Below are 22,964 nucleotides of genomic sequence, written 5' to 3'. Positions count from 1 at the left end.
GTGCGACCGCACCTTGAATACTGTGAGCAATTCTGGTCTCCACATCTCAAAAAAGAAATAGTGGAATTAAAATGGTACAGAGAAGAAGATGAGAGACTTAAAAAGATAGAAAAAATCTAATGATGTTTTTTCTTCTCAATTGCCTTCTTTACAATCACTAGGAGCAGCAAGGGTTAAGGATAATGTCCTGCTTCACAGGCACATAGAATTTTTAGAAAATTCATTAAGGAATATTGAATTTTCCAAAAACACATCTTTTGACACCAGAGATATTGTTTAGTAATTACCTTAAGCAAGTTTTGAATATTTCTGATGATGATAATATGTTATTGTCTAAATTATTTTATTTGCCCAATTCAACTATTGAGTCAGAACAAGGAAAACAAGTTAACAATCCCACAATTGACAACTTGACACAACGTCTTGAGACTTCTCAGGATATTATTTCCACTAGAGCTACTTTACTTGTTACGTTTGCCACTGAGAAGGATAAATTGTTAGTCTAAAAGGCTTATTTTTCAAAGAAAGATTTGATATATTGTGATTCAGAAGATTACTGTTTTTCCTGGTTGTTTGTAGAGCTACCCAGCTGACAAGGAGACAATTTCTTCAATTAAAATCTAAAGAATTAGCTGTTGGAGATACCTTTTTCTTACAGTTTCCTTGTAGATGTTGATTTCCTATCAGCAGACTAATTATGTGTTTAATGATCCTTCTCAATTGGAGGTTTTCCTTTTGAATAAGTAAATATAGCGTGTTTCTTTGATATCTTTCCTCTGGGGAAGAATGGGTGTAGGGGGAGTTAGATACATTAACAATATTACCCTTATTGTTTTGTAATTTTTCTCTCTATTCTCTACGTTAAGGTTAGCTTCCGTAATGTGGTGAATTGAATACGTTGTTTTTCTTTCCATTATGATTGTGATGATACATTTTAATTGTATTCTGATTTCATTTCTACTGTAGTTTATTTTCAAAATTCAGCTTAAAAAAAAAGGATGCTCAAGTGACTTTTTAATGCAAACTCCTTTAAAAGAGGGATGCATGAGCATAAAATTTCTAGATTGTCTATGAGGTAGTTTCCCAGCAAGTACATAAGTATTGCCACACTGGTACAGACCAAAGGTCCATTAAGCCCAGTATCCTGTTTCCAATAGTGGCCAGTCCAGGTCACAAATACCTGGCAAGATCCTGAAAAAGTTCAATACATTTTATGTTGCTTATCCCAGAAATAGCAGTGGATTTTCCCCAAGTCAATTTAATAATGGTCTATGGACTTTTCCTTTAGGAAGCCATCCAGTCTCTTCCAAATCACGTGTCTCTCGATGCAAATGTTTCTCTTCCATTTGAAATACACTTCAAAAGTTCTATGAATTAATCTGGACTCATTGCTAACATTTCAGCCTGAAGTGAACAGTTGTAGTGCAAAAATGTTTTGTTTTTGTTTTTTAAATGAATGCAGTTGAGAGCTGTATGTTTGGGTTATTTTTGCAATTTTTGCAATTTTGACTCAATATGTAGTGCTATCTTACCTTGATTGTTGTAATTCACTTTGGGCCCTGTTTACTAAGCCACACTAACATTTTTAGCACACGCTAAGCATTAGTGCGCGCTAACTGTGTAGATGCCCATAACATTTCTTTGCACATCTCAACAGCACGTGCTAATTTTTAGCATGTGCTAAAAATGTTAGCACACCTTAGTAAACAGGGTCCTTTATGTTAGAATTATGGTTAGTTTATTGAATAAATTACAGGTCTTGCCTCTTTAGAAAACTTCACTGGCTGCTGCTTAGTAAGAGGATAGATTTTACAATTTCTTGATTTGTTTTCAAAATATTCCGTGGTGACATACCTATCATGACTCTTGAGGCTTGGTAACTTGAAACCTCAATATCATGCAGCATAACCCTGGCACATCAATCACCTGAAGTCTCTATTATTTTTATGAAGTCTCTTTTATTGAATAAATCACAAATAATTTACTCATAGACAGATGTTCAAAGGTGCTGCTCCAGGATACAGAGACTTCTTAATTTGAAGGCTGTGGGAGGTGGAGATCCGAGGAGAGGTAGCTGTATTACAGGGGAGGAAAGATAGTTGAACAGGTAGAAATAGTCCAAAGCTGGGTGACTGGAATGTGCGATATCTCATTTGGGAGGAGATATTTTAAAGGTAAAAATCCAGGTTCTTTACAGGGAGTATCAGCAGGACAGAGCTGTCGAGCATAAGATGATGCATGCTCCATGTCTCTGGCTAGATGGTATTGGAATGCCTCGTGACTGAAGGGACAAAGAAGTGTTAGGGCTTCACACAGGCTCAGGGAGGAGCAGATAGAGACCAATGGGGACAGAGCCTACCATCAGATAGCAAGAGGTGGTCCTAGAGGATGGCTCTCAATTGGAGGGAAGGGTCATACCTGGCTGACCTCCCAGGACAGAGATAGTGAAAATGGCCAGGAAATGATAGCAGGAAGACAAAAGAGCCAAGCTTGGCAGAGAGAGAGAGAGAGAGAGAGAGAGAGAGAGAGAGAGAGAGAGAGAAGGTCTGGGCAGCCTCACAACCAGTGGAACAGTTCTTACACAGTCAAGCAAGTGTGGTTGCATTGCCTGTGAACTACATTACCCACAGTGCATTGCTCATGTATCTTTGCAGTGAGAAACTGCAGCAATGATAGTCCTTAGGGCTGAGAATAACAGTAAAGGCATTATACACATTTTAGGATCACGTTATAAACTAGTGCGAGGCTGTCGGAGGACAGAACAATACCAGAAGAATTTCTTTCAATGATATGCTTTCGGATTGTGTGTGAGGCACTGGGCACTCAGTCTGGCCAGCCCAATATTCAGCTGGGGCCGCAGGCCCATCTGAATATTGGCAGGGCCCGCATAAGTGCCGGGAGCCCAACCCATCCAAAATTACCCCCCAATATTCAGTGCCAGTACCCAGTCGTAGCCCAGCCTTGAATATCGGGGAATACTTCAGTCCAGTGTTTCCCAAGTCCAGTCTTGGGAGTACCCCTTGCCGGTCAGTTTTTCAGGATATTCACAAGGAATTTGCATGGAAGAGTTTGCATATAATGGATGCAATGTATAAGTTGATGCATATTCCTTGTGGATATCCTGAAAACCTGACTGGCAAGGGGTACTCCAGGACTGGACTTGGGAAACACTGCTTTAGTTGGTGACGATCAGCATTTTTAAAAAATGCTCACTGCCGCTGGCTGAATATCAGGGGGGCTAGTGCCAAATTCAGTAAATGGCACCCAAAGTTAGGCACCGTGATGATCCGTATTGATAATATTTGGTAAAGGATGCTCTGTGCTGTGCACCCTCTACAGAATACTAGCATGGTACTCCTCTCACATCTAACTTTGGGCCCGAGCACTTTATGCTTGTGAAAATCTGGTGTAAATGTTTGCGCCCAATTGATGGCAGTTAAGCACACAAATGCAGGTATTCTATAACATCATGCCTAATTTCTGAGAACGCCTGACCCGCCCAAGGCCACACGTCCCTTGGAGTTCAGTGCAATGAAATTTAGGCACGCATGTTATAGAATACAGCATAGGGCAGATCTACTAATTACTCCCACTGAAGTTCTTGTTAACACTGATTATTTGTTAATGCCTAATTAATTAGTTTACATGTGCATCTTGGATCCACGCCTCACACAAATAGTGGCAACCTATACAGAATTTAGGGGCTAATGCTGCTTAGTGTCCAAATTGAACATAAGAACGGTATTATTATAACAGGTGCCTATGAGTCTTTATAAACTAGGCTTGAAATAGGCTTTTACTTGACCTTCACACATAGGCAGAATTCAAAGCCTTTTCATTTGTATCAGCTGAAGCGACAGATGCATAGCAAAGCATAATTATGGTGTTTGCTGATCGGTTGGCTGTTCCTTTGTTCTCTCTGTGGATTGGCTTGCATATATGGGGGAGTTCGGGCCTGTCGGCTTCTCCTCAGGGAAGGTTGATTGTGACCCCTGAGGCTTTATCAGCTGATGCCAGTATAATTTTCAAACTATAGCACAAGCTGTAGTGAATGTTAAATTCAGGCAGATGTCAGCATTTCATTCTATTAATGTTGTGTGTTTATATACAAAGCTTTCTCCGATGTGCTCCATTAATCATACCCAACACAATTCATGTGGCCTGCAATATCAACATCCATTCTTTAGTGAGTGGTCTCTGGTACACATAGTTCCTGGTGTGGCTATCTTAGTTTTAGGCTTAAAACATTCAAGGTTTGCTACAGGGACTCCATTGCTAATCAAAGAACTGTTGGCATTTTCGGTGCAACAAGCTTGAATTTAAATCTGACACAGTATGTAAAATATATGATCTCTTAAAATAGGGTGATGATGAAGATCAAGTTTAGGGATGAATGTACTAAAAATGCTGCCCCATTACCACATGTTAACACACGTTAATGTGCATTCTTTTCTGTAGTTCCCATTTTATGCAATGGGACATTTTACTGATAAAGCACATTAACAGTACTAGAGCATGCTAATGCAATAAGGACTCTTCAGTTCATGGAGTTTTAAACTCAGGGCATGCACTGAACTTTTTTGTTATTTCATTAAATTTTTTATTTTATTTATAAAAAAATAACAGAACAATTTAAAAGAACAAGCTTAACAACAACAACAACAACAACAACAACAAAAAGCCCTCTCAATTTTTTCACTACTCCCAAACCCCTCTGGAGCTCCCACCAAAAGCATGATGGCATCAATGCAGGTCTTCAAAAGTAGAATTGATCCTCAGCCACCCTGCCCCAACAGTTTTGTTTTTCAAAATGGCGCAGGTTGATCAAATCCCAAGCACCATGTTGAATAGTTCCAATACTACAATTGACATCATTTGGTTGTATGATAATAATTCAAAATGACATTGCCCTTAGTTCAGCCAATGCCATTTGAAAAGCAGGGCCTTCAGGACAGGAGTAACTAGGGATTGCTTTTGGCCCTGAAGGCCCCACAAATGGGGCAAAGTGGAGGACAGAAAGGGGCAGAGGAGAATTTAAGGGACTGTCACATACTGGGGGGCAGGGAAGGGTTGGCAGGTATTGAGTCTGGGTATGACTCTTGAAAAGGACACAAAATGAAAACCAAATGAAATGTAATTGAAATGTTCTTGATATTTCCTGTTTTGTTTCAAACAAAAGCACATCCTAACTTCTTGTATGACTCAACGTCAGAAGGATTTTATTCATAAGGCATACAACTGATGGATTTGAAGATATGGACTGAAGGTATAGCAACACAACAACTTTCAGACTCTCAGATAGAAAACCACCGTACCCCATTCCCTCCCCCAAGGATCTGTTGCTCACCTTTAGCAGCAAATTTAATTCAGTGCTACACAAAAATCAGTCAGTGTTACCAAGATTTAAACAACAGACTACCTATGTTTTTATGCTGCCTGTATTTCTGACCTAAATCTGGTGCCTTTCATGAATTTTGATACCTAGTCAAGTAAATCAATCCCTGGATGGCCGTACAAGTGTGACCAGGAACATAGTGCTTATATGAACTGTACCATAGAATGGCCAATGCCTTGGAGGGTAACTGAGTTTCCATATCTATTCAACTTGACAACATGCTGCTATCCTATTCCAATCAGTTCACTGGACACAGAACATGTGATCTCAGTTTGTGGACCTCAGTAGCAATAAACTAGGGCTGCATTTAAATTAATATTTTTAATCATGATTAGTCACCAATTAAAAGTTTTTATTTATGTATTTATTTATTTACCACTGCAGCTCCTTAAGACTCTGGACAAGTCACTTAACCCTCCATTGCCCCAGGTACAAAATAAGTACCTGTATATAATATGTAAATCGCTTTGATTGTAACCACAGAAAGGCAGTATATCAAATCCCATCACTCTTCCCTTCCCTAAAGGACTGATAATCTCCCTCCCTCCGAAGCTTTCCCTCTGGCTTGTCCCGCCTTCTCTGACATCCTGTTTCTGCATGTGCAGGTCAGGTCGGAAGGAAAGCTTCAGGTCAGGTCGCAGGCAGGAAACCAACAGAAGATCACCTTTAAGATAGACTGGCATGGGGGGGTGGTGATTTTGAATCGCAGGGTGGGTGGAAAAATGCTGAATCATGCTGAGTACAGGGGTTGAGAGTGGAAGAGAGCAGAAGAGATGTTTGGAGGAGACAGGAGACACTGCAACCTGATTATTTTTTTGAATCACGATTAATTTATAATGTTTTAGTTGCAGAGTTAACTGCGATTAACTTGCAGCCCTAAAATATACATAACATTGTTTAACTCATGTGGGCACATCCAGGAAATACCTACATAATTAAAAATTGCCTCTTTTCTGTGTAATTTAAATAGTATCTTAGATGTATATTCAAGTACAAACTGGATATTAAGGCAGGTAGATATTATTTAGCAACTGGATCATCAAGTCTATCCTATTAAAGATTTGTAGTATCCAGTCCAAATTCAAATTCAGTAAAGACTTAATCAAAACTTCTTTATCAAGATATTTAACTCAAAATTTAGGACTTTTATCTTATGTCTATGATATTCAAGCTCAAAGATATGTCCTGTCTTATGTCACTGTTATTTTTTTTTAATATATTAAGTACAAATGTCTGGAAGGTAAACAGGATATATTGTTACAGTAGGAAAAGAAGTATTGTAAAATCCTTTCTACACATTTCAAGGGTTCTCTCTTGAATATGAGATGAATGAACTTGTCCTATTCTACGCTATTATGAGGAACCGTGTGTGTTTCTGTTAAGCCTCTGGAGGTAGAAGACAGGATTTCCTAATACTCATTCACAAATTCTACATTATTATTAAGAGTGAGTTCTCCAGACCTGCTAGTAGCGACTCTTGGTCCATGAAAGCACCCATATATACAAAATAAACCACCACAAATAAAAAAGCACTGACCAGCAGTTCTTCTTCTGGAGACAATAGAAATTATAAACAATTTCCCCCCCACAAAAATATTTTTAAAAATAAGCTTTAAGAAAAGTTCAAGAAGAATGCCAGCTGTCAAGGAGCTTGATGAGTTGTGAACTTATCAGGTTCCAGATGCATTCTGGGTCAGTTCAGCTCTGTAGTCTCTCCATTTTCTTCCTCATTCTTTATCAGTTTGTCATATTTCCTCTTGAAAAAACCAAACTACAAAGAGCAAGGTAATTGGTTAACAAACACTGAATAGACTGCATTACTCTTACTTTCTGTAAACGATTGTGTTTCTTGGGATATTGATTTAGATCTAGTTTGCTCAGCCCTACATATCATAGATCCACAGTCAATCCCCCTCCCCGTCCCTCCTGGCATCAGCTCTGGCCTGAATTTTTATTTTAAATTGTGTAAACCGCATGGAGGGGCATAATTGAATGGGGCCGCCCATCTATAAGGGCGACCATCCCCGGGGACGGCCCCGGGAAGGGGCGGGGCCAACCATATTATCGAAACAAGATGGGCGGCCATCTTTCATTTCGATAATACGGTTGGGGCCGGCCAAATCTCAGCATTTAGGTCAACCTAAATGTTGAGATTGCCAGACTTAGAGATAGCTGGCTTCGGTTTTCGCCGATAATGGAAACCGAGGCTGGCCATCTCAAAACCGGCCAAACCCAAGGCATTTGGTCATGGGAGGAGCCAGCATTTGTAGTGCACTGGTGCACTGGTCCCCCTGACATGTCAGAACACCAACCAGGCACCCTAGGGGGCACTGCAGTGGACTTCATAAATTGTTCCAAAGTACATAGCACCCTTCCCTTGGGTGCTAAGCCCCCCAAATCCCATCAAAACCCACTCCCCACAATTGTACACCATTACCATAGCCCTTTTGGGTGAAGGGGGCACCTACATGTGGGTACAGTGGGTTTTGGGGGGGGGGAGTTGGAGGGCTCAACACTTACCACCACAAGTGTAACAGGTAGGGGGGGGGGGGGTATGGACCTGGGTCCGCCTGCCTGAAGTGCACTGCACCCACTAAAACTGCTCCAGGGACCTGCATACTGCTGTCAAGGAGCTGGGTATGACATTTGAGGCTGGCATAGAGGCTGGCAAAAACATTTTCTTAAATTTTGGGGGGGAGTGGGAGGGGGTTGGTGACCACTGGGGGAGTACGGGGAGGTCATCCCTGATTCCCTCCGGTGGTCCTCTAGACAGTTTGGACACTTGTTTGAAGCTTGGTCCTGAAAATAAATGGACCAAGTAAAGTCGGCCAAATGCTTGTCAGGGCCGCCCTTCTTTTTCCCATTATCGGCTGAGAGCGGCCATGTGATAACGATGCCCCGTCCCACCTTCGCTATACCTCTGACACGCCTTAAACATTCGCTGCTCCTGCGATGGACTGCAGTTGAGGGCGGCCAAAATCAGCTTTCGATTATGCCGATTTGGCCGCACCTGACAGAAGGACGCCCATTTCCCGATTTGTGTCGGAAGTTGGGCGCCCTTCTCCTTCGAAAATAAGCAGGTTAGTCACCTGTATGGGAAACATTTGCAGTATATCAAATGTACCAAATAAATAAATAAATACAAATACTAATGTGGCAATTAACATGGCTATTTCCACGATAGCAGCTAATGAATTTCTGATTTCAGAGTATTAGATTAACCCTGCCTGTTTGGTTCCCTGAATTGGTAAGCACTGTTTTATGTTTGGATATCATGACATTTATTGAAGTAATTTATGATCATGGACTTTATGGGTCACTCCCTCATCATCTTAGATCAGAGGTTCTCAACCTTGTCCTTGGGATACACTTAGCCGGTCAGGTTTTCCGGATATCTAAAGTAAATATGGGTGATATAAATTTGCATGCACTACCTCCACTGTATGCAAATCTGTCTCTTGCATATTCATCATGGGTATACTGAAAACCTGACTGGCTAGGTGTGTCCCGAGGGCTGAGTTGAGAACGAATGTGTTAGATCAAGTAATATGAAGCCACCTTTCTATTTATGGCATGTTCCTCTTGTATTATTGTTGCATTATAATGTTTTGATAGACACAAATTGGAAAATGGCAGACACAAATTGGAAAACAGGCTTATTCAATTTCAGATCTGTTAGAAATAATATTTTAATTATGGATATCATTACTGATAATGCATTTGACATCTTTTGTGTAACATAATCATGGTTGATGGATTCTGCCTTGCTGTTGGTAAAGCAATGTTGTCCCAGAGGGTGTACTTGCAGGAAGGGTGGAGGGGTGTTAATTATCTATTGTGAACATATTCATTTCAACAGGAAAATGTTTATGCTGATGACAGAGCTGATGTTTTGATCTTAACACATTCTTTATTAACACCACATCTATTGTATTGTCCACCTGGTTCTTATTTTCTGGAATTTATTGCCAGTAGATGTGTCTAGAATATGTATTCTTGGGGACTTCAATTTACCACTTAATCCACAAGGGAATGTGTTTGTCATAAATAATATATGGCTCGTATTAACAATGTCTACTTTGAGTTTTAAACAGTCGGTTGTGACCACAACTCATATTGCTGGACATGTGTTGGATATAATTTTTCTTCTTGATAAGGGATATGCAAAGCTTTTTCAACCGTGGACTGATCATTGCTTATCTTTTTCATTGAGTTTGGCTTGTGAGATTTTATTTTTAATTCCAATACATTTATTGAAAAATGTTATAAACTACAAGCAAAAAGTAAATATAAACAAATAAAACTGGAGAACAACAAAGTAGGGAGAAGCAGACAACTCTGTGAATGTAAGACTACATATTGACACAGCAATGGTTACTCATGCTAGCAAATATTCAAAATCTTGATACTGAGGATGGTGTTACACCCTGGCATGATTCTTTTAGTACCTTTGTTAGATGAGAGAGTATCACTAAAAAATCTTAAACTGACATGTACAATTGAGGATCAGTAACATGACTCATCTTTAAGAAAGCTGAAAAAAAAACTTAGGTGTGCAGAACAGTAGCATAACTACGGAGGGGGGGGGCCTTGGGGGACTGGACCCCTCACACACACACTTTGTGCCCAGGGCCTCTCCAACACTGTGGCAGTCAGAGCTTCCCTGCCAGAGCCCTGCCCATGCTGCCTGAGCATCAGGAACTCGACCGGATGCTCTAGCGGCTGATACCAGCACTTCTGCACATACTTAGTTCACATATTTGAAGTAAGCATGCACACAAGTGCTGGAGTCAGAGGCCGGAGCAGCCTGCCTGTTTTCCTGTCTCTTAAGCAGCACTTGCAGGGCTTCGGCTGTGAAATTTCAACTGATGGGGCTTGAGCATCCCTGCCAGCAAAGGTATGATTTGGGGGGGGGGGGGGGGGAGTGTGGCAATGCAGCAATGGCAGCAGCGGGGAGGGGGAAGGGGGACTGGGAGGACATGCTTGGCCCTCCTAGTCCACCCCCGTGCCCCCCCCAATCAACATTTGGCTGTGCCCCTAGGGCAGAAAGAGCATGGAGAAAGTCACATTCTAATGTGGACAATGAGGTTCTCCATCAACTATTGGAAGATTATAAGTGTACAGTGGAATCTATTAGGAATGAATACTCTCAATCAAAGATTAGCATGCCATTGAATTGTCCATGAGGAATGATTATTTTCTATAAAAGATTAGCATGGCATTGGATTGTTTATGAGAATGGCTAGTGAATCCCACAATAGATTTATTTTTGCCTTGCTGCAGCGAAGAATATTACACATTCCCATTTGCACCAACACAAAAATCGTGGGCCTCAAGTCAACAATGCTTAATTTTAAAAGGCCAGACTAGTGCTTAGTACTAAAGTACCACTTATCTTCAATCCCTTTTCAAAGTAACTGACCTACACTCCTATATCCCTTGCTTGCTGAGGCCTGGGTTATTTTTAAGCTCTCTCATTGATGCAACGTAATTAGAAGCTGAGGATAACATACTGGTATACACGTTTGTGTGCTGCAGTAATACCACCCTAAATCTTTAGCTTCAATGGAAAGCTAAACACTCTTTTTATTAGACTTTGTGTTGTATAACAACATACATATAGAATTATTTTTAAATAACACATGATATGTGGGAATTTCTTTCTTCGTGGGGAGAGCAACACAACTGTGGGCATGTGCCCTGACTGGCAGCTTGGTGTCACTGTTATCTAACGACCTTATTTGAGAAGGACTATGACTGTTGCATCTACAAAATTCTCATCCCTGGTTATCCTGAGAACAAATGCTGGACTCCAACCCAGTTTCCCCTGTATGGCAGCATTCATCACTGACAACGTGCTATCAGCTAACTTGGTGATATGTTTTTGAACATATGTAATTATGCGCTTACCTTCCATAAGAGAGCAATCAGTGCAGCCAGCAAAAGCAGCCCAGCTATAACACTTCCAATCAGAATACCTATAGGCACCTCCGATTTTCCATCAGGTTTTAATATTGCAAGTGGAATCTGCAAAAGCACAAACCTTTCTTTGAGCCTGCATTGGAAATATGCACCATGGATGACATTTACTCAAGCAGCCAATCAGAATGGACCTGTACATGAATTATTTGATAAGAAGCAATCACATTGAGTGATCAAGAGACTAATGTAATACACTGTGCTTATGAATGGTGTTCTGTGCTTCAGTGCAGTGTTCTAATGCAAACTTGTACTCCCAATGCAGTAAGGGGCTCTTTTACAAAGCAGTGGTAAGCCCACTGCAGGCTTACCATGTGCCAATCTAGAGCTACTGGTGGCCCAAAGCAGGCACTGGTGGTAGTTCCACCCCCCAGCAAGTGGCATTTCCGGCATTAGCGGAAATGTTAGAAAAATATTTGCGCAGGGGGGTTACCCGGTGGTAATCAGGAAGCACCACGTGCTACCCGGTTACCGCCAGGTTAGTGCGGGAGTCCTTACCGCCACCTCAATGGGAGGCAGTAAGTTCTCCCTCTGCATGGCCAAGCATAAATGCAATCAATGCATGGTCGTGTCTTTTTTTGGCCTTTTTACCCACTGCAGCTTAGTAAAAGGCTTGTGTGAATGGCATGCAAATTATTGTGGTGTTAAAAAGTGTGCAAGGACAGAAAAAAAAACCTTGATGTAAGTTGATTTTTGCACACCTACATTTAGGCATTAAATGCACTTTAACATGTTACTTATAGTTGCATGCCTAAATGTGGGATGGATTCAATTCTGTAAATGGTACCCAAATCTAGGCACCAAAAAGATGTGCACTAAATGCTATTCTATAAATGACACTCAAAGTTGGGCGCCATTTATAGAATAGTGCTTATCGCTTGGGGGCATGAGGATTTGCACCAGCTGAACCCTGTTTTGAATCCCTGTGCCTAAATTAGGCATGGATCCCCTGAATTCTAAAACACTGCGCACAAATCCTAGAAATACCCCTGACGCACCCATACACCTCCCATGGTCACGCCCCATTTTCAGATCCATGTGGAAAGCTTTTTGCGCACATCTCTAAAGAATAGCGACTATAAAGGTGCACCTAAATTCCAATTATTGTCAATTAGAGCTGATAATTGATTGTTAGCACCCAATTATTGGTGCTACTTGACTGGTTAAGCAGTTAAATCATGTGCCCAAATTTGCATGCACACTTTTGATGCTATTTATAGAATTAGGGGGTATGTGGGCTGTACGCTAACCTTGTAGAATACTGCTTAATGCCCAACTGGCACATATTTGTGTGAATGTTACATTCATGCTCGTAAATGCTGGTATTGTATAATCTTAGCATGCAAATAGTGCTTACATTTAGGCACAACAATTATAAAACTAGGGAGTAAATTCTTCTAGATGGAAATTCCTGTGTCTCTTCATCATACAGTACCACCAGGTTTTATTTGGAAATTTATGGCACACACCATTCCAGTTCTCTTTGTTTGGTCTATTTAGTCAACTCTCTTTTTAATTTAAAAAAAAAAAAAACACAAACATATAAATGTGAGTTTTCCATCCTAATGCATGTTTTCCCCTGTCAGTTATAGAAAAGCCTTAGCCCCCCAGGAGGGTACTTCTATAAAGGGGCACCTACAGTGCACCTATATGGACCTATTCTATAAAGAAAAATAGGTGTCTACTCTTACAACTGGATATATGTGCACATATGTTTGAAGTGCAATTACTTACACCAACCATAGAGGTGGTGAATATTCTAGCACCCAGATTGGGGAGATATAAGTGTGTGTTCTACTCACACTTCACCGAGACTGCCCATTTTCAGCACTCACCTGCAAAGTACATGCCATCCAAGATAGGCTGGTACTTAAAGATTAGCACATATCCGGAGTATTGTCATTTATGGCCATATATGTTGTTATTTGTGCCTAAATCTAGGCAGCTCCTTAGAAAATTACTCCCTGGTCCTTGTATAGCATGTCCTGTATACACTGATGGGAAATTTTGTATACATGCCACGTTTACAGACCTAGCCAACTGCTGAACAAAGAGATGGCAAAAATCATACTTGTAATCTCACTTTTCATGTAGTGTATACGACCAGCTCCCCCTGCTGGGCTCTATATGAAATCATTTTGTGGTCTTATCAAGGAAAGAGCATCTAACTACGGGGCCCTTTTAGAAAGGCGTGTAAAGGGCTATGTGCATCCAGTGTGCGCCAAATCGCTATTACCACCTGGCTACCGCGTGCCTTGGGTGATAATACTGAATTTGGCACATGCTGAAAACACGTGGTAGAAAATATTTTATATTATTTACCGCGTGGCGCTTACCCGGTTATAAATGGCAGTGGATGCACACTGCATATCTACAGCCCTGGTAGCGCATGAGACCTTACCACTAAGTCAATGGGTGACGGTAAGGTCTCAGGCCAAAAATGGACATGTGCTGGTTTTTATTTTGCCGTACATCCATTTTCCAGACCCTTAAAAAAAAGGCCCTTTTTCCAGGATGAGGCTAAAACTGACCCAGTGCACACCCAAAAGACGCGCTCGCACTGCCAGAGGTCACTCTTTGCCATTGCTTAGTCAAAGGGCCCTTAGTCATACACTTACGGTATATAGCAGAAATAAAGATCAGGAACAAATTAGTCCCATAAAAAGGTATCACTTACTGTGATTGCTGACCATTTTTTCAGATTAAAAATAACCTCAACAATGAGGGGGAGTTTATGTTAACAAAAGCAATTTAAGAAAACTCACCCTAAAATAGAGCCCCTGTAGTACTTGATAATTTGACGGTACTGTAACCCAGCGGTTAGAAACAAAAGATAAAAAAACATCCCTTGGGACGGTTCTGAAGCCATTCCCGGAGCCGGGGGAATCATTGGTGGGGACCCATTCCGGGTCCAGATGGAGTCACAGGCAGTCAGTGACTCAACTGTTTGGGGAGGCTAAAGTGGAAGGGGTTAGGTGAGGTTATAGGGTGGGGCTAGTCAGGGAATGGGTGGGGTTAGGGTGGGGTATGGGCAGAGTGGAACGGAATGGAGCAAGCTAAAATCCTTGGAGTGGGAGAAAACACCAGTATCAGCAGTGAAAGAATAGTGGAGTACTTTTGAACACTTCAAAGGAGGAGTCCTTCATTGTGTGACTTTAGTGCGGTGCAGCTTATCATCTGTCTCCCCAGTACCTTTGTAATACACTGAATACACTGTACTCAGTCCATCTCTTACATGGACTCCGTTGGAGGCAGCTCTTGAGGGAACTGCATCTTAGCATCTGACATAGTACTTTAACATTATAAGAGAAAATTTGGACTATATTAGGAGCTATACATAGTTGCTAATCAATGAGAGCCAGATAAGCCAGATAAATTTAACTGACAACAAAATGTTTCTTGTGTGTCTTTTTTTAAATCCTGAATTAGTTTTTTTCCTTACACTTAACTTTGAGTAGGTGGACAAAGTTAGTTTAATTGTATACCCCTGACCCAGGCCAAGGTGCAACTTGAGGTATTCACCATGATTACAAACACCTGGTATAGTAGAGCTGAGCACCCTCTAGGACAGGGTTATAACAGTACTTACTGTCACAAACTATCACTACATTTTCAAATAAATAATAATAATCATAATAATAATATAACAATAATAGTATAGTGGATCTTCAGAACAAATCGTACCGCCAGTGATAGTTTGTGACAGTAAGTACCATCAAATTATCGAGTACCACAGAGGTTCTATTTTAGGGTGAGTTTTCTTAAATTGCTTTGATCATTTTTTTCAGTGCATCCAGTATAGCATACTACCCTATTACAGTTGGTATAAACAGACCTATAAAAATATATATCTTGATGCTGAATATTGTTGATTAAGCCAAAATCATACTTATAATATGGCTCAGACATTCTAAAAGACTTCTACCACTTTATGTCTGTAGGAAAAAAAACAGATTGAACTATGAGGAGCATATTCAATATGACGTCTAAATCTAATTTAGGATGTTTTAGAAAAAAACGTTGAAAAATCCAGTAGCAAATAAGGCCATTTTCAAACCATAAAAATATCCAACTTTTGGGTTAAAATGGCAAATTGCTAGATGCTTTTGTGCTCAGTATGTCTATCTTTTAGAACCATTTTCGGAAGAAATAAAAACATCCATGGGAAAAATGCACAAAACCAAGCCATTAGGATGTATGAGGGCCAAGCATTCTTAGCAGACTGGCCACACAGATATCCCAGCTGAGCAGTTGGGCACCCTAGGGGACACTGCAGTGGACTTCACATAAAATGTCCCAGGTATACATCTCACCCTTATCCCCTTATATTGTATGAGGAGCCCTTCAAAACCCACCAAACACCTACTGTACTCAACTATACACCACTACAATAGCCCTTATGCCTGCAGGTGTCACCTATATGTAGGGACAGTGAAGATAAACTACAAATTACTAACAATAGCTCTGCAAGTTCATTTTTCAATTCTATCAGTACTCTGGGATGTATACCATCTGTTTGTGCAGCCCTGCGTACGCTTTGTAGCGCTATAGAAATGCTAAATAGTAGTAGTAGTAGTAGTCCAGGCAATTTGCTACTCTTCAATTTGTCAACTGCCCCATTACACCTTCCAGGTTTACAGATTTGTTTCAGTTTCTCTGACTCATTAGCAATGAATACCATTTCTGGCACTGGTATGTTTCCCACAGCTTCCTTGGTGAAGACTGCTGCAAAGAATTCATATATTCTCTCTATTATGGTCAATAATTTGATGCTATAAATCAATTATTGATGTTAATTGGCACCAATCTGGATTTGCATGCACATCTGGCTGCACAATATTCTATAACACTGCATGCCCAAATCCCATAGTGCACAACCCAAAAGGAGGCATGGCCATAAAAGGGCCTGGGTGGGTCAGGGGTGTCCCTAAAAGTTGTGAGCAATGTTATAGAATTCCAGGGATATATCCTCAATTTGTGTGCCAAGATTCCCACAAGGTTTCAGCTGGCATACGTATTCACACGGTAATCGGCACTATTCTTTAAAAAGCAATCATCCCAGAGCCGTTTTTATAGAATAGTGCTAAGCACCGATTTTTCCCAGTGCCTAATTTTCAGTGACATTTACTGAATCTGGCTTAGAGTGTGGGCTATAAGCATTTTACATTCATGTCACAATAGTACTCTGCTTGTTACACAAAGGGGATCATTTTCAAAAGAAAAAAGTCTCAAAAATGGTATAAAGTGGGCATTTGGGCTCGGATTTGAGACATTTTTCTCTGAAGTGCATGAAATCACAAAGGGGTGTGTTGGTGGTGGGATTTGGGTGTTCCCGATACTTGGATGTTTTTCGCCCATAATGGACAAAAAGAAAAAATGCCCAGGGCTAAAAGTTAGACATTTTGTTCTAGGACTGTTTCAATCATGCCTAAGTCATAAAAAGGTGCCTTAAATGACCTGATGATCACTGAAGGAATTAAGGCATGACTCCCTTACTCCCTCCCTTACTGACCCCCTCCCACCTTTCAAAGATGTGAAAGAAACAGTACATACCAGCCTCTATGAAAGTTTCAGATGTTATGACCAGTCCTATTAGAGCCACAAGCAGGTCCCTGGAGTAGCCTAGTGGTTGGTGCAGTTACTTTAGAGCAGGGGCGTATCTGCGTGGGGCCTCAGGGGCCTGGGCCCCCGCAGATTTTGCCCTGGACCCCCCTACCGCCATCAACCCTCCCCCGCTGCGTTCTTACTTTTGCTGGCGGGGGTTAGGTCTGCTTCCACCTGCCGCTGCCGTAAAAACTTCTTCTTCAGCCGGCGGGGGACCCCAAACCCCCGCCAGCCGCCCCGCGGTGTTTAAAATTCATCTTCGGCCTCCGTGGCCGTGCTGCTGTGATAGGCGCTGTTGAAATCCACTTCGGAGTCTGACGTCGTTGTACGTTGTACGTGCTGCGACGTCAGACTCCGAAGTGGATTTCAACAGCGCCTATCACAGCAGCACGGCCACGGAGGCCGAAGATGAATTTTAAACACCGCGGGGCGGCTGGCGGGGGTTTGGGGTACCCCGCCGGCTGAAGAAGAAGTTTTTACGGCAGCGGCAGGTGGAAGCAGACCTCGGCTGGCGGGGGTTGGGGTCCCCCGCCAGCAAAAGTAAGAACGGCAGCGGGGGAGGGTTGGCGGCGGGAGGGGGTTGGAGAGAGTCATTGGTGGCAGTGGGGGCTCGGCGGTGGGGGCTCGGCGGCGGGGGGGGGGGCTAAAATGTGCCCCCTCCCTCTGGCTCTGGCCCCCCCTACCGCCGGAGTCCAGATACGCCCCTGCTTTAGAGAAGGGGACCCAGACTCACATCCCTCTCTAATTGTTACATTTGTGGTGGAACATGTGAGCCCTCCAAAACCCACCAAAAACCTACTGTACCTACATACAGGTGGCATCTGCAAAGATAAGGGCTATTGTAGTGGTGTACAGTTGAGTAAGGTAGTTTAATAGTTTATAAAATTTGATATACCGCCTTTCTTAAAAACAAAGTGGTTTATAATAAAATTTAAAAAAAACATAAAGAAAAAGAACACCATAAAATGATAGGAAAGCTCATACATCACAAGATTAAACACTCTACCTTTCATACTCTAGAATCAACCCCAGTATAGACCCTATGCCCTATCCCCTAACACTAGATTCCTTTAAATGCATTCTAAAAAAAAAGTCTTTAATTTCCTTTTGAATAATTTCAATGAGGCCTCCATACATAACTCTCATGGTAAGATGTTCTGTACACTAGTGCCTGCCAGAAGAAAAGCTTTCTCTCTTTGGTAGTAACCAACCACACTCTTGCATTAGGTGGAACAACAATCAAGTGAGCATCAGCTGACCTTAATGACCTGCCTGTGGCTTGCAGCTGAACCATAGGCTTCAAATGTGGCAGCAATCCCTCATAATGCACCTGCTCTAAATTGAACAGGCAACCAAAGAAAACATGTATATAAGGGTGTAACATGTTCTTTAAGACCGACTCCTCCCAACAATCTAATGGCATTGCTTTGCAAGGTCTTCAAGTGCTTCCAACTGATAACTCGGAATTCCCAAGTATACTACATTTCTATACTTTAATTTAGAAATTATGAATGAATGAATGAATGAATGAATGCTAAAAAACATGCAAGGACGCAGAGTCAACATATGACCTTGCTAGGTTTTTGATGGGTTTTAGAGGGTTCCCCATACCTTATAAGGGGGTAGCGGTGAGATGTGTACCTGAGCCCTTTTATGTGAAGTCCATTGTAGTGCCCCCTACGGTGCCTCACTGCTCTGGTGGGATGTCTATGTAGCCAGTCTACTTAGAATGTTGGACCCTCATACATACGAATGTCTTGTTTTTCCCCCCCTGGACATTTTTTTTCCAAAATTGGTCCTAAAAGGTAGACGCACTGAGCACAAAAACATCTAGCAAATGGCCATTTTTGAATCAGAAAGTTGGATGTTTTTCTGGTTCGAAAACATTTATGTTTCCTACTGGATTTTTGGACATTTTGGGAAAACTCCAACGTGGAAAACACAACAGCAGATCAGTGAAAGATATTGTAAACTTTATTAGTAGTACCATATACCAGAATATTGCCTGATACAAGCCATGTTTCGCCCAAAAGGGCTGCGTCAGGGGCTAATATAATAAAACACACAAAGAGGGGCATAATCGACCAGAAACGCCTATCTCCATGGGCGTTTATCTCCGAGAACGGGTCCGTGAAGGGGCGGAGTGAACCGTATTTTCAAAAAAAAATAGACGCCCATGTGTTATTCGCCAAGGTGTGAGCTGGGCGTTTTTGCTTTTCAGCGATAATGGAAAATGAAATCGCCCAGCTCAAAAACGAATAAATCCAAGGCATTTGTTCGTGGGAGGGGCCAGGATTCATAGTGCACTGGTCCCCCTCACATGCCAGGACACCAACCGGGCACCCTAGGGGGCACTTTTACAAAAACAAAAAAAAAAGGTAAAAGAGCTCCCAGGTGCATAGCACCCTTCCCTTGGGTGTTGAGCCCCCCAAATCCCCCTCAAAACCTACTGCCCACAAGTGTACACCATTACTATAGCCCTAAGAGGTGAAGGGGGGCACCTACATGTGGGTACAGTGAGTTTGGGGGGGTTGGACGACTAAGCATTAAGCAGCACAATTGTAACAGGTAGGGGGGGATGGGCCTGGGTCCACCTGCCTGACGTCCACTGCACCCCCTAACAACTGCTCCAGGGACCTGCATACTGCTGCTTGGGAGGAGGGTATGACATTTGAGGGTGAAAGTAAAAAGTTGTGAAACATCATTTTTTTGTGGTGGGAGGGGGTTAGTGACCACTGGGGGAGTCAGGGGAGGTCATCCCCGACTCCCTCTGGGGGTCATCTGGTCATTTAGGGCACTTTTTGGGGCCTTATTCGTGAAAAAACAGGGTCCAGGAAAAGTGCCCTAAATTCTAGCTACAAACGTATCCATTATCGGCGAAAGGCGCCCATCTCTGTTCGGGTGATAACCACGCCCCAGTTCCGCCTTCACCACGCCTCCGACACGCCCCCGTCAACGTTGTCCGCATCCGCGACGGAGTGCAGTTGAAAGCGTCCAAAGGTCGGCTTTCGAGTATACCGCTTTATTTGTTTTTGTGAGAAAAACGCCCATCTCCCGATTTAGGTCGGAACTTGGGCGTTTTTCTCGTTCGATTATAAGCAGGAAAGTAACATATAAGAGATAATATAAAAACAATAATAATACAAAGTATATCAACAACAATAATATAATTGAAAAACCATGATAAAAAGTATATAAACAACAATAGAGATGCCCACTTTTAATATTATTATTGGTTTCTATCCGTGGACTATAGAAACGAGAGGTTTTTAGAAGATGTTTTAGAATATGAAAGAGCACCACTATCGATAACAATAATAATGGCACACAGTAGTCCATGGGGTACATGATTTCTAATCTAGTACATCTTTTTGAATGTCAGTGTATATAAAATTAAAGGATGGATTTATACATTACTGTATGTGCTCTAGGTGGTGTGAGGTACATGTTAGTGTTGATTGACTCTCCTGTCGGTTTACAAATTTTGTATTCGTTTAGGTTGTTGCCTTCGTGCTGGTTTTTTCATGTTTCCCAAGACTGACGTGAACAAGTGAGTGCCTTTTAGATTCCACATTTCACCATTTGGATATTATGTATTTTTATTTTTTTATTATTTATTCACTTTATTTTATTTTTACTTTTAATTATTTTTGTTTTAGTTTTTCTTGTTTGATAGCATCTACTGTTGTACAAGCATTCCATTACACAGTTTATACCATAGGTATGTGTCCTACCTTCATTTTTAATTTTTAATTATTAATTTTTAATAATTGTTATTGATACACAATACACTGAGGTTTTAGTATTGTTTTTAATACTAACTTTCTATGAAACAATATTAATTAAATGTAGGCATGATGTGGTTATATATGTACATTTATTTAATTGTTTTTGATTTTGCATTAGCACTAATAAGATGAGGGTATAATTTATATATATATATCAATGTATGTATTTCTAATAATTTCTAAAAAGTTGTTACATATATGTCTTATAGTCTTATATATGTGTGTGTGTGTGTGTGTGTGTGTGGAGTTTCATTTTTGATACATTATGATGTGGGCATGATCTCTTTATGGTTCTCCTGATAATTATGATTTTTATTCTTATTTATACTTTTAGATCAATGATATATATATATATATATATATATATATATATATATATATATATATATATATATATATATATATATATATATATATATATCATTATTAATTATATATATATATATATTAAGTATTTTAATATTGGCATGTTGTCTTGGTCATGGTTTTTCAGTTATATTATTGTTGTTTATATACTTTGCATTATTATTATTTTTATATTATCTCTTATATTTGTTACTTTATGTGTCTTATTCTTTTAGCCCCTGACGCAGCCCTTTTGGGGCGAAACACGGCCTGTGTTGGGCAATATTTTGGTATATGGTACTACTAATAAAGTTTACAATATCTTTAACTGATCTGCTGTTGTGTTTTCCAAATTTGGATTTAAACATCATTTTGAAAATGCCCCTCTAAATATGCTTGCCAGTTTACTGGCCAGGCCTTAACAGTAAAAGAAAACAAAACAAAAACTAAAATATTAAATTGAATATGAAAGGAGCAGGATAAAAATAATCACAATGTTACTTCACATAGATCTCAGTTTACAAGTGTATACTATTATAACGAGATTAAGATAAGATCTCTGTTACAATTTACAGAGTAGCTTCAGGCTTCTCAAATCTATCCAAATGTTTATTTTTTTTTTCTCATATTTTTGGCAGTCATGCTGATAGTAAGACCAGCATTTTAATGGGATAAAAACTGATTACTTTTACCCTTATTGTTGGAAATTTGTCATACATTTTTTTGGAGAAATAGTCTCTAAATCAAATTGAGTTGAACTAATGTACTGGATGCACAAGTTAAGAGACAAGGTGAGGTTGACAGCACTCTCCATTCTTCAGAGGAAAACCAGGATAAATATTAGCAGGGTACTCTAGTTTCACATGAATTAGAGACCTTAGGAATCTGACAGAGAAGTTACAAAATGAAACTGAAATGTTCACATCTAGCCAATCTGTTCAATTTTGGTAAGTTTGTCTTCCAACGTTTTAAAACATAGAGATAGTAAAGAAGAATAAGGAATGAAAGGACTAATTAATACACATTTCTAATACCTCTATGTCTTTTGTCACTGGAGATTACTTGCAATACTCACATTTAATTTATTATTATCAATCACAAATATTTCTGGGTTCAAAGTATCAATTTCTGCACTGGCCATAAGCTGCAACGCCTGGAAAGTTGACTGCAATAAAAACAAACAGGGAGATCAAACTGCCGTTCACCAGCACTCAACATACTTTGCCATTTTCTTAACCAAATGAATACCATATTTAACAAAGACAAATGCAAGATTTACTACAACTAATACTGTAGGCATATGTTCTGTCAGACTCTCATTTCCCATGCCTTAGTTGTTAGGTTCCTCCATATATAGAAGAACTACTACTACTACTATTTAGCATTTCTATAGCGCTACAAGGCGTACACAGCGCTGCACAAACATAGAAGAAAGACAGTCCCTGCTCAAAGAGCTTACAATCTAATAGACAAAAAATAAATAAAGTAAGCAAATCAAATCAATTAATGTGAACAGGAAGGAAGAGAGGAGGGTAGGTGGAGGCGAGTGGTTACAAGTGGTTACGAGTCAAAAGCAATGTTAAAGAGGTGGGCTTTCAGTCTAGATTTAAAGGTGGCCAAGGATGGGGCAAGACGTAGGGGCTCAGGAAGTTTATTCCAGGCGTAGGGTGCAGCGAGACAGAAGGCGCGAAGTCTGGAGTTGGCAGTAGTGGAAAAGGAAACAGATAAGAAGGATTTATCCATGGAGCGGAGTGCACGGGAAGGGGTGTAGGGAAGGACGAGTGTGGAGAGATACTGGGGAGCAGCAGAGTGAGTACATTTATAGGTTAGTAGAAGAAGTTTGAACAGGATGC

General features: G+C 40.7%; 1 protein-coding gene across 1 annotated transcript in view; it reads right to left on the bottom strand.

Moving 5' to 3' along the window:
- Positions 1–5,890: 5,890 nt before the first annotated feature.
- The window catches only part of ITGA2 (integrin subunit alpha 2), a 192,385-nt gene continuing 175,311 nt past the window's right edge, over positions 5,891–22,964 (bottom strand). Inside the window, 3 exon segments of the mRNA XM_030193117.1 lie at positions 5,891–7,166; positions 11,306–11,422; positions 22,187–22,276. Of these exon segments, the coding sequence (XP_030048977.1) occupies positions 7,089–7,166; positions 11,306–11,422; positions 22,187–22,276 (285 nt within the window). The 3' untranslated portion in view covers positions 5,891–7,088.

Source organism: Microcaecilia unicolor, chromosome 2 (genome assembly GCF_901765095.1).
Source record: "Microcaecilia unicolor chromosome 2, aMicUni1.1, whole genome shotgun sequence".
In the NCBI taxonomy this organism is placed as follows: Eukaryota; Metazoa; Chordata; class Amphibia; order Gymnophiona; family Siphonopidae; genus Microcaecilia; species Microcaecilia unicolor.
The sequence above is the reverse complement of the archived record's forward strand: the minus strand, read 5'-3'. Positions and strand labels throughout refer to the sequence as shown.